The sequence below is a fragment of the Notamacropus eugenii genome, chromosome 3 (assembly GCF_028372415.1).
Source record: "Notamacropus eugenii isolate mMacEug1 chromosome 3, mMacEug1.pri_v2, whole genome shotgun sequence".
Lineage (NCBI taxonomy): Eukaryota > Metazoa > Chordata > Mammalia > Diprotodontia > Macropodidae > Notamacropus > Notamacropus eugenii.
Genome location: NC_092874.1, coordinates 390,117,979 through 390,130,930, shown reverse-complemented (window position 1 = coordinate 390,130,930; position 12,952 = coordinate 390,117,979). Strand labels below are relative to the sequence as shown.

Sequence of the window (12,952 nt, the reverse complement as noted above, 5' to 3'; positions counted from 1 at the left end):
AGTCCTCTTAAGCAAGGTCCTTCTACATCAAAAAAAATACAATCAAGTAGCACACCCACACACAAAATCAAAAGTGAATGTTGGAAAAATCATAAAGAAGAGATGTTGCACGTTACACATATTTTCAGACGTTTTCAATTTACTGATCAGGTATGTTGATGTTTCCCTCCCGTTTTTTGTCTAAAAAAATTTTTTTTATATGGGATGTCTCTCCAGGAGGAAGAAGAAGGAGAATGCAGGGAAAAATTTAAAAAAAAAGGCAAAAATAAAAACATTTTTAAAAATACAATCAGACACATAGAATCATAGACTGAGAGGTAGACAGGACCTTAGAGGACACTGAGTCCAACCCCTTCATTTTACAGAGAAGGAAACTGAGACTCAGAGATGAAATGACTTCAGCCAGCAAGTTGCAGAGCCAGATTTTCCTACCTCCAAGTCCACCACTCTGTTCCAGGGTTTGGTTTGGTTTGGTTTGGTTTGGTTTGGGGGGGGGAGATGGGGCAATAAGATCTCTGAGTCCAGAATTTACATATTATGTGTTTACCTTTATCTCCCACCCAGAGATCAAGATGATTTGCCATCCACTTACCAAGAAATCCTACTCATCCTTCAAGGTCCAGCTGGAATCCTGTCTCCTATAAGCTTTTCTTGAACACCTTAGTAGTATAAAAAGATTTCTCTCCTCCCTTTGACCTTCTACAGCACTAACTGTCTTCACCCTTTCATTTGGCACATGGCATGTTACTTTAATTTCCTATTGATTCTTTCATGTGCCAGTCCTAACTCCACAATTAGATTATAAAATGCTTAAGGATAAGTCATATTCAAGTGGAATAGACTTGGCACTCAAGATGCAGTAGGCAAGGAATATAGCAACCTTCTGTTTGATAAACCCAAGGACCCCAGCTTCTGGGATAAGAACTCATTGTTTGACAAAAATTTCTGGGAAAACTGGATAACAGTGTGGCGGAAATTAGGCATAGACCCATACCTGACACCGTACACAAGAATAAAGTCCAAATGGGTACATGATTTAGGTATAAAGATTGATACCATGAATAAACTGGAGAAGCAAGGAATAGTGTATTTATCAGATCTATGGAGAAGGGAAGAATTCTTTACTAAAGGAGAGATAGAAAGCATTATGAAATGCAAAATGGATAACTTTGATTACATTAAACTGAGAAGTTTTTGCACAACCAAACCCAATGCAACCAAAATCCGGAGGGATGTAGTAAATTGGGAAAGAATTTTTACAGCTAAGCTCGGGGATAAAGGCCTCATTTCTAGAATATATAGAGAACTGACCCAAATGTATAATCATACAAGTCATTCCCCAATTGATAAATGGTCAAAGGATATGAACAGGCAATTTTCAGAAGAATAAATTAAAGCTATCTATAATCATATGAAAAAATGCTCTAAATCACTATTGATTAGAGAGATGCAAATCAAAACAACTCTGAGGTACCACATCACACCTATAAGATTGGCAAACATGACAGAACAAGAAAATGATAAATGCTGGAGAGGATGTGGGAGAGTTGGAACACTAATTCATTGTTGGTGGAGCTGCAAGCGCATCCAACCATTCTGGAGAGCAATTTGGAACTATGCCCAAAGGGCTACAAAAATGTGCATACCCTTTGACCCAGCAATATCGCTACTAGGACTATATCCCCAAGAGATCATAAAAATGGGAAAGGGTCCCACATGTACAAAAATATTTATAGCAGCACTCTATGTAGTTGCCAAAAACTGGAAGTCAAGGGGATGTCCATCAATTGGGGAATGGCTGAATAAATTATGGTATATGAATGTAATGGAGTACTATTGTGCCATAAGAAATGATGAACAAGAAGACTTCAGAGAGGCCTGGAAGGACTTATATGACCTGATGCTGAGTGAAAGGAGCAGAACCAGGAGAACTTTGTGCACAGCAACAACCACAGTGTGTGAGAGTTTTTTCTGGTAGACTTGGAATTTTGTAATAACGCAAAAACTTCTTATAAAAAAAAAAAATCCCAAAGGTGGTTCTCAAGGCAAAATGCCTTCCACACTCAGAGAAAGAAATATGGAAGTCACTCACAAAATGTAGCAGATCATGTTTATGTATGTGTATGTGTTTGTGTATCATGTTCTGATTTGTTATACGATTTATTTCATTTATTTTAGTCTGACTACATAGCATGACTATAGTGAAAATATACTCAATAGGAAAGTATATGTAGAATCTATACAGAATTGTATGCAGTCGTGGGGAGGGAGGGGGGTAGTGGGGGGTAGGTGGGGAGGGATAAAATCTCAATTGTATGGCAGTGATTGTTAAACATTAAAAAATAAAAAATAAATAAAGAAAAAAAAGGATAAGTCATATTTCTTTGTGACAGAAGTTGAGTACAGAGTGTCTTTCCCATTATAACCATCCACAAATACTGTTGATAGTGACATGCTACACGTTAAAATAAATATCATCCAAAATAATTATGGCTCAACATTAGGTACTAAAAATTAAAAGAAGTGTTAGCACTAGATAGTCTGACTTGACAATGGGGATGTATGTCTGCCTGGTTCTAAAATAACTGATCAATTCCATATCAAACAGCTGTTCAGTTTGGATAAGGGACAGGAGGGAAGAATCAAGATAACTGAACTGGTTATTTGATGGAAGAAGCCAAGTCAGTCAGCCCTATAGCATTTGTAAACAAAGCCTCTGCTGTTGTTTGACTCTAATTATAATTCCAATACTTATAAGTGAATGGAAAGGGAAATTCAGTTTTTCCCTCTCTAAATAATCTTTGAGAAAATACACATTTTCTACCTTTTTGTAATGAGCTGCAGATGTCTCCTCTTTTTATAGTGTCTTTTTTATACAAAAAAAATACCAAAAATGTAGAAGGTTTGGCTTTTTGTCAGAGTGTGTATTGTCTACTAAAGCGCGACTCTTTGTGATGCCAATATGGGTATTACAACTTTTTGGTTGGTTCTGTATTTAGAGAACATTTTGCTTTATGAGGCTAGGGAGCAGGGAAAAATCTGTATCTTATGTTTAAAGACTACATCTGATAAAATGTATGTGCATCAGTTGGAGAAATGGCTAAATAAGGAAGTGTATGTATATAGTAGACTATTATGCCTTTTTAAAAGCAGTGAATATGAGGAAATCAGAATAACATGGGAAGGTTTCTATGAACTGAGGCAGAGTGAAGTTAATACAACAGAATTACATATGCAATGACCACAAGAATACAAACAAAAACAACAGTAAAGAGCAGCTCAACTCTGATTAATTATCTTGGCAATTCTCTTAATAAAGAAGAGAAGAGTGGTACAGGATATTATTAATGCAGACATTTACTTTTTGTTATTTTTTTTAAAGAAATTTTTTCCTAGACCTGAGATTTCTCAGTCTAAGACAGTCGTTGTCAAACTTTTTGGTCTCAGGACCCCTTTTACAACTCTAAAAACTGAGGGTTACCCAAAGAGTTTGTTTATGTGGGTTATATCTATCCATGTTTACTTTATTAGAAATTAAAACATATTAGTGTTGTTATTCAAAAGTTTTGAATATAAAAAGTCAAATGGAAAAGATAGTTTTGACCTCAAAGACCCTCTTGAAAGGGTCTTAGGGATCCCCAAGGGTCCCCAGACCAAATTTTGAGAAACACAGGACTAGGAAGCTCCAACTGAGCAGATGCTTCCCCAAACAGTTGCAAATCAGTAACTGTTCTACATAATATTATCTTAAAAATCTGGGGGATTTTTAAGGGACTTTCCCAAGGTCACATAGTGGGTAGACTTCAGAGACAGGAACTGAATCCATGTAGTTCAGAGACAGATCAATTAGGCTGCCTCTAATGTCAATTGGTTTCGATGAACAGTTTTCCTTTGTTGCCAGGGAGGGTTCAATGTGTGCGTTGGTGGGATAGGAGTGAGGGTGGGTGGGAGTGTACAGAGAAGAGGGAGTACATATTGTGAAATGTATTGTGACAATTGAAAAGGCATCAATAAACCTTTTGTTATCAAAGGTTTCACATCACAAGTCACTACTAGCATACCTACCTTCAAATCAACCCAATATATGAAGATCTGGATAAAAAGAAGCAGATATAAGGAAACATCTCATTCTTCACAGCACAGAGGACTGAGACTATTAAGGAGGGATGTTATATATTGATGTCAAAGACAATCACTGAATAGGATGATTTTACATAACTTCCTTACACAGGAGCATTCAATCTGAAGACAGAGGGACCATGGAAATTTTTTCCCTGAGATTGGACCTCCCTATCTTTCCCAGAGTGAAATTTCAATGGATCTCAATATTGATTAGCAACAGTGGAGAACCTGGGGCTTCAAGGCCACACATGGCCCTCTAGGCCCTCTCAAGTGAGGACCTTTGACTGAATCCAAATTGCATAGAACAAATCCCAAGGTTCCCCAGCCCTGGTAAGCACAGAAGCTTTTTATTTAGTACTGTATAGTATTTTTATTTTGTTAAACATTTCCCAATTACATTCAACTTGGGTGGTCCTACTGAAAAAGTATTTTCCTGCAGACCCCACATTTGACACCTCTGTGCTAGGATAAGGAGCTGAGTTCAAATTCTATCTCTGATTTTTATCATCCCTGTATGGACTAGGGGTAGTGACTTAACCTTCTCAGGCCTCAATTTCTTCATTTATAAAGAGGGTTGAACTATAGACATCCTCTGAATTGGCAAAGAAACTTTAACTACATTACAGGTAGGTGGCATGTTGGATAGAGCACGGGGTCTGGAATTCAAAGACCTAAGTTCAGCTTTGACACTTAGAAGTTATTTGAACCTAGGCAAATCACTTAACCACTTTTTGCCTCAGTTTCCTCATCTGTAAAATGGGGATAATAATAGCACCTATCTCTCAGAGTACCTGTAAGAATCAAATGAGATAATAATTGTAAAGTGACTGACACATAATAAGTGCTATATAAATACTACCTATTTTTTTTCCAAATCAAGCTGGTTTGGCCCTCCATGGGCAGCTTAGCTGCCCTCAGCTCTCAGGAAAATCTCCATATTAATGTCACAATTAATTTGGACACCCTTTAGTTCTACTGCAGCTGGGAACTCCTGAACTCATCCATTCTGTCAGCCTCACTTTCCCCAGTAACAGAGGCTACAGGTGTGGGCCGCCATACCAGGCAACTATATTTCCAGAAATGGCTGTGATGTAAAAACCAAACCATCAACAAAATCTGGTTGTTTATTTTTTTTTTAAGATAGCTCTTCAGAGTCCAGCCCCTTTGTTTTAACAAATGAAGAAGCTCAGGACCAAAGAGGTAGGAGTGAATTTTCCCAGGGTTGATTTTTTTGTAATAGAAAATGAGAAAGTAACTGAGTGCCTTATAAAGAATGGCCTATCATAGTTTATCTTAAGGGAAAGTTCCTCTGGCACATTTAAAAATATGATTAGACCTGTATACATTTGATATAGGCACAATTTTTCCGAAACTATAACTTTCTAAAGCAAGGTACAACTGCATTTAAACAGTGAGGCATGTCTGCCATACATTTTTTTTCTTGGCAAGCCCTGTGAGTCTAGCCTTCTCAGGGAACAATGACATTATTGTCCTTACAAATGAAAGCCTGCATCATGAGTGGGTGAAGATGAGCAAAAAAGGGAGTGAACATCTTACAGACATAAGAAATTAAGGGCATTCTTTGGGTGTGGGCAGGTACCCATGATTTCTAAATTGGAAAAACATAAAACCTTTCCCAATTCAGCTTAATTCCAATGCCTTCCCTCTGCTAATTATTCCTATTTATCCTGTGTAAAGCTTCCTGTGCATATATTTGTTTGCATGTTATCTTTCCCATCAGATTGTAAATTCCTTGAGGGCAGGGACTTGCCTCTTTATGTAGCCCCAGTGCCTGGCACAGAGTAGGTACTTAAATATTGACTGATTGATTAAAATTCTATGTTACCAGGTTGGTTGCTTTTTGGTTTGGTTTTGTTTTAAGGATTTCTATTTGAGGAAAAGTACTTGTAGCCCTAGTCCAACCACTGGGGTAACCAAGGAATTAAGTCATACCTCCTCTCATTGTCATCAAGGTGAGCGAAGAGCACATTCTTAGAGATGGCCTTTGCCAAGGCGGTCATTGTTTTGTAGTCCTTTGGAATCACCTGGAAGAAGGAAAGCAAAGGTAATTACTCTTCCTTAAAAGTATGATTCATGATGGGTCAACACACTTGGTGAACACTAAAATTAACCAAGTAGGAAGGGGAGTAACAGTTCATACTACAAAGAAGTGATTTCTGTAGAGCAAGGAGCATTGAGCAAGAATTTTTCTCCCTTTCAAAAAAAATCATTAAATCTTCATTTCTCTCTGATGGATAATTCCCACTGGTCTTGCATTATTACTTCCATCAGTACATACCACTAAGTAGCAATCCTCTTTGTACTTTATGGCCATTTTCATTTGGCCAAACCTCATTTGAGGTTTCACCATTAACTGACACATTATTTTTATGAAGAATGTGCAGAATAAAGGATTTTTTATACCCCAGGCATGGTTAGAAAATTACCTCCATTCCTTCCATCAATGTGTTACTATCCACAGATGGCTTTGGGCTTTCATTGTAATAAATGAAACTTATTTTTATCACAAATAAATTGGCAATGGGCATTGAGGGAGGAAAGGAGAGAAAGAATTTGGAATGCAAAACTTTTTTCTAAAAAAAGTTAGAAATAAATATTTTTTTAAATACTCAAAGAAAAAAACACCAATGAGTGAAAATGAGTAGAATTTCATAAAATACATGCATTTATTAAAATACACATACATATAATGTATATTGTGTATATGTATGTGTGTGTGTGTGTGTGTGTGCATTTATAAGTGTCCCCAATGCAACTGTATATCCCTGTTTGTATAGTACATTTTATCCTGGATAGCTGCCTTTCCCCACACTTCAATAAAACAGATATCATTCCTTCAATACTGAATTTTGTTCTGTTCTAGATTGTACGTAGTAAACACAAGATAAGTGATATGACGAGTGTTTTTTCCTCAATTATCTATGACCTTCTCTGAATCCTAGAGCTACTGTCTCCAGAAATGTGCTCACTGTGCTCTAAGGACTGAACCAAAAAATTCAATACTAACCCATTCTTCCTCTCTAAAGCTCATTGAGAATGAGGCATTCTTTTCAGGGAGATATTCATTGCTTTAGGTCTACTAACACCACTCCCATCCCAGTCAAGTAAAAGCTCTCAAGCTAGTCTTCCAAAGAGAGACAATGACATGCACAAATGTGACTATTTTCCCATCAGGAAACTAGACAGCATAAGAAGAGTTACATGAAGTGTCTGCATAGCTCTTGTTTTCCTAGCCACAACAGCACCCCTTCCTCCCAGAAGGCTAACAGTTACCCTTGCTGCAGGTGGTCTTAAATCCATTACTTCCCTGGGCACTTACGACTACCCTGAAGAGAAGCACTACAGTAATAATAAAAAACACCTACCATTTATGTATATTTGTATATTTCTTTGGTAATCCTATGTATTTTCTATATAGTGCTTTATAAATTTTAAAGTGCTGTATAAATGTTAGCTATTATTATTGTTTTTAAATACAATAATTATACTTAAAATTTTAATTATATTGACATATAACTATATGTGATAAACATATACATACAAAATCAATTGGATACAACTCTGTGAAGTAGGTGCTACTATTATCCCTATTTTTTAACAGATGAGGAAACTGAGGAATAAGGAGCTTAACTGATTGACCCAAGGTCACAAGCTGGTGTCTGATGCTGGATTTGAATTCAAATCTTCTTGACTCCAGATTCATTATCTCCATTTTGTAAACGTGAAAATAGAATCAGAGAGATTAAGTGACTGTCCCTGATCACACTTCAGAGGCAGAAATGGCAACCATGTCTTCCTGATTCTAGTTCCATGTCTTTCTCCACTTTGCCAGATCTTTGGCACACATGGGAGACTTTGTGCAGTGAACCTCAAGAGGTCCCTGGCAAGTCTATTAGACAGGGTGTAGAGTAGGTAGAAACTGTTGGCCATCTTTCCTTCTTCTACCCTGTTTTGTGTATCCCTATTCCAATAGCTCAAATTGGAGGGCTATGGTGAAAAACTAGTTTAAATCATTTTAAAGTTGTTTTAAGAAGTTAGGCAATCCAGGAATCCCTCCTCTCCTCTCCTTTCCTCTCATATTCTGCCTTTTTTCTTTTGGGTTTACTGGCTACATTCTTGCTCAAAGACCAAGCCTTAAACCCAATTCATTCTGGAGCTCATAGACTAGACAACAAGTCCCCACCCATCTAGCACAGAGTGGATGTAACAACTAAATAGTAACTGTTTCTGTTTTACCCAGGAACCTTGAGAGTTTTCCCCTCCAGTTTGATTTTTTTATTTTTAATTAAGGGCCATCCCTTGAGTAACTACTTAAAGAAGCCTATTCATTGAATGGATGTATTTCACTCAAAGTGAGAATGCTACAGGACCTTAGCCTGAAAGGACTAGGGTCTCCCATTGCATCCTGCGCCATCTCCAGATGTCTTGATGAATTTCTGGCCACTGGACCCAGATGGTTCAGGAGAAGAAAGTGAAGCTGGTGACCTTGCACAACCCTCCCTCACTCAAATCAAAGTCTACTGCAAGTCATGTCATCATCTAGATGTCATGATCCTCTTCAAGAATGAAGGATAAACACAAGTCCCATTTGTATGGACAGGGATAGGACCTATGATTTCACTGAAATAGAATGTTCCTGGATGAGGAAACTCCTTCTAGCAATGCAGACTGGCACCTTCTCTGACACTTACACGCATCTCAGGTGACATAGGGGATAGAGCACTGGAGCTGAAGTCAAGAAAACGAGTCCAAATACCACTTCAGTGACTTGCTAGCTGTGTGATCCTGGGCAAATCATTTCATCTCTACCTGCCTCCATTTCCTCAAATATCAAATGGAAATAATAAGAACACCTATCTCTCAGGGCTGTTTTGATGATCAAATAAGATAATATTTGTAAAGTGCTTTTAAGCATTATACAAATGAATGAAGCAGACCATTTTCTCTTGTGTTATGTTTTGTTTTGTTTAATGGTTTCTCCTATTCGTTATAATTTTCCATGCAACATGACTAAAGTGAAAATATATTTAATAAGAATGTATGTATAGAACCTATATAAGATTGCACTCCGTCTCGGGGAGGGAGTAGGGAGGGAGGGTGGAGGGAGGCAGAGGGAGGGGAAGAAAAATCTAAGACTTACAGAAGTAATTGTAGAAAACTGAAAACAAATAAAATAATTTTAAAAAAATAGAGAGAGCTCAAACTAGACTCTACTCTGAAAATGCTCATAGTCTTAAGTGCAGGAGACAACATTCAAACAACTATGTTCTAACAAGTGAGGTGGAGGATAAAACAAGGGAGCCTCAGAGTGAAGACACAAAGATGAAGAATGAAGACTACAAAAACGGGCATCCTTAAATCACAACCGCAACAATTTACTCCATGAGATTGTGGACCAAGATTGGTGGCTGTTTGTGGAGCAAGGACTATCTTTGGGCTCTTTCTGTATCTCCAGAGCTTAGCACAGTGCCTGGCACATAATAGGCACTTAATAAATGTGCCATGATGGCTTGATTGCTACATGCTCAAAATTCAAAAGAAAAAAATTATACAAATGCTAGCTATTATTATAGTCTTGGAGAATTGACTAGAGTTCTGAGAAGCTAGTCCAGAGTAATAGTGTCACATGTATTAGAAATGGAATTTGAGCCACAGTCTTCCAATTTTTAAGGCTGGATATCTATCCAATAGGCCACATTTTATACACCCAGACATGGACCTAGAGCTGCTCTCTCTGGGCTGCAGTTTCATCCGCTGTCAAAGATAACAATGGCAGTCTCAGAAGATTGTGGAGAGGATCTGATGAAATTATAGATATGAAAACATTTTGCATGGGTATTTATTATATTGTTACGGTATTATTGTATAATTATTCACTCTCCATTCATTCAATATCTTTCAGGAGATAGGAGCCTAGCATGAAGAAAAGGGAAACAAGAATTAATGGCATTTCATCAATTCCCAAAGATAGTCTAATATATTAGATAAAATGGTTTGGTGCTTCCAATGTCCTCCTCATATTTTCCACTCAAAATATGACTTGCTAAACTTTCCACTCTAGGACAAACTGCCTCCCAATGAATCACCTTTCTCACGTAGGAGACAGCATCTTCTTCAGTGTAGACCTCAGCACTCACACCACCTCGTCTGCAACGTGCCTTCACAACAGGATTTGGAGGAGGAGGAGAGATCTCATCATCATGGGAGTCTGACTGGGAGCTCAGCTTCTGACGAGCCAAGATTTGCTTGCATTCCTCCTGGAAAGAAAACAACAGAGGAGATACTTAACGGAACTTGCTTTGCTGACGTTCACACAATGGTACAAATGAAATACTTAACTGTACATTTAACCTAATGAGAAAATAAATAACCTTAAGCTTATTTCATTTTACTCTTGAAATAGAGATGAGGTCTTTTGTTAGGCCATCCTGGCCCAAAGAAGAATATAAAAACATACTGTTGACCTTGCCAGGCAAACAAGAAGCAATTATCGTTCCCTGACCAGGGCCAATAAGGAGGCAAAATTGTGAAACTGGTCATTTGTCTTCAATGTCCCTCTGCTACCTCTTGGCACCCCTTCTCCTTGCCTCCCAGGGACCAAGGATACTCACAATGCCCAGAACCCTTGGACTCCTTAGTTCATTCATTCCTCTCCAATCAGTGTCTCATGCTCCAAAGTAATTTATTTTAATAAATTATTTCTCTCCTATCCCTAATACTCTTAAGGGAAAATTCCCATTTCCATGGGATGCGATCTTTCCTAGGTATTAGAAACAAAATAACAGATTGAATTAAGTTTCATTAATCTATGACTGATTGATTGTTTGTTTAGTATACTAGCCCTCTTGGGAATATTTGTATTTTAAAAGAAGACACAGTAAAGCCACAAGAATTAATCTTCAGAGGAACAAAAATCAACATAGGACTTCCTTCAAAAAGTAATTTGATATAGATTGGATTGGAAAATACAAAAGCTTTGACTTACCTTTTTATAAAAAATTAAGAGCAAAGATATAAAATATTATTCAATAAAATCAGCCAAGAATAAAACAGATATTTCACTTCTATGTTATATCTAATTTAATGAAGTGGAGAGGAAAGACAGAGATTGGCAAGGAAAGATAAGATCAGAACATTTAAATCAGAAAATCAGAAGGAAAGAGAAAAATGAAGAGGAAAAGAGAAAGAAAAAGGAGCTAGGAAGAGGAATACAAGCAGGTTTGGAGGTATTACTCAAAGGACAAACCAAATTTTTTGCCCAGGGAAGGTCTAGAATATTCTCACTTGTAATCTACTGATAACTGATCCCTTATAAATGCTAATTAACAGTCTATCCCTTGCTCGCCTGTTCCAACCTTCAAACCTTTAGAGACTGCTCAGAGTGTGACAACTGCATTGTTGACTGCGGTAGAAATGATTCTGTAGGAGGATAGCAATAGTTACCATAGCAATATTATTCCAAAGATCAGATATAATCAAGACAAGCTGGGGAATCTCCACCACTGTTTTAATTTGGTAGTGTTTCAGGGAGCATAGAGAAGCCATTTTGGAGGAAAGGAATAAATTCAAAAATTAGTGAAGTTCCAAGTTCAATTCAGTGAACTTGGTCGAATCACTTCACTTTTGGTCTCAGTATCCTCATTTCTCACAAGGACTGTTGGATTTCTGTCCCCTTGACTAGAAAGCTTTAATAGCTTAAAACTAAATCTTGCTAAATCTTTTAAAAGCTTAAAACTGCACCATGACTTTTGGGACACCCTCTATATACCAATGGGGCTGACCCTGTGTTTGAGAGGGAGGAGTGGGGAATAGAGGGAGGAGTCACTAATGACTGCAGGAACTGGTTTCTCCAGGATTGCCTACCCTATGACAACTAACAAGGTCAGTCAGATCTAAAAAGTGGATCTTTCCAATGCAGGAGGAAGAGGAGACAAGCTTAAGTCGATAAAGAGAGAGGCAGTGAAATCACAGTCTATAGTGGAAATGCATAACAGCACCAGTGGGTATACTCCAGCTCCCCCCAGAGACTACAGCTGCTTTTTTCATCTTTGGTCTTCCAAACTAATTAGTATTTCCCACATGTTGATAGATTGAATCCCTGGTGCAACATTCATTTCTCAGACAGTTATTTTAACCAATCTGTTTTACTGAAAGAGGAAATGAGTTAATTCATCAGGGATGAAACCACAAATGAATATCTTGCATTACTGGCATGTGTCCACTTTTTAAAGGCTTAGAATAAAAAATAAATAAATAAATGATTAATCAATGGCTTGCCACTGATCTCTGTGAATGTCGGGCAAATCTGGCCAAATCGCTTATCCTTAAAATTATTTTCTCTCATCTTTTCTCACCCACTCTTTGAAGCTCACTGGAATAGAATCGCTCTGGCTTCTTTTCTGTTGTCAGTAATGCCTGGAATGTCTTCCTGACTTCTGCCCATCAAAGCACCTCTTTTCCCTTTACTGAAAATTCTCTCTAAATTTCTTCATTTCCAGGAAGCCTTCCTAAATTCTGTGGTTTGGTGAAAAGGGCATTCACCTTTAAGCAACAGATTTCATAATCATCTTTTTGCAGCTTCATTGTAGGACATAAAAATAGGGAAAGAGAAACATTTGACTGCCACATCTCCTCCACATGCAAGCCCCCACAGGAAGGAACAGTGACTTTCTTTGTCTTAAAATATTTGGCAGGTTGTAGACATTCAAAAAAATAAAAAATCAACAGAGTCAAAAAAAACTAGGAAGAGACCTGTCTCATCAAGACATAGCATTTTTCTGTCTTTCTTTTGTTGATAATAAAAAACAGG

The 12,952-nt window shown here is 37.6% G+C and overlaps 1 protein-coding gene across 2 annotated transcripts in view; it reads right to left on the bottom strand.

The window, feature by feature from the left end:
• The window catches only part of PRKAR1B (protein kinase cAMP-dependent type I regulatory subunit beta), a 247,453-nt gene that overhangs the window by 194,275 nt on the left and 40,226 nt on the right, over window positions 1-12,952 (bottom strand). For both annotated transcript variants that reach the window (XM_072597799.1, XM_072597800.1), the window contains 2 exons: window positions 10,230-10,400; window positions 6,076-6,167 (listed from right to left, as the gene is read on the bottom strand). In XM_072597799.1, coding sequence (XP_072453900.1) covers window positions 6,076-6,167; window positions 10,230-10,400 — 263 coding nt within the window. The remainder of the gene's footprint in view (window positions 1-6,075; window positions 6,168-10,229; window positions 10,401-12,952) is intronic.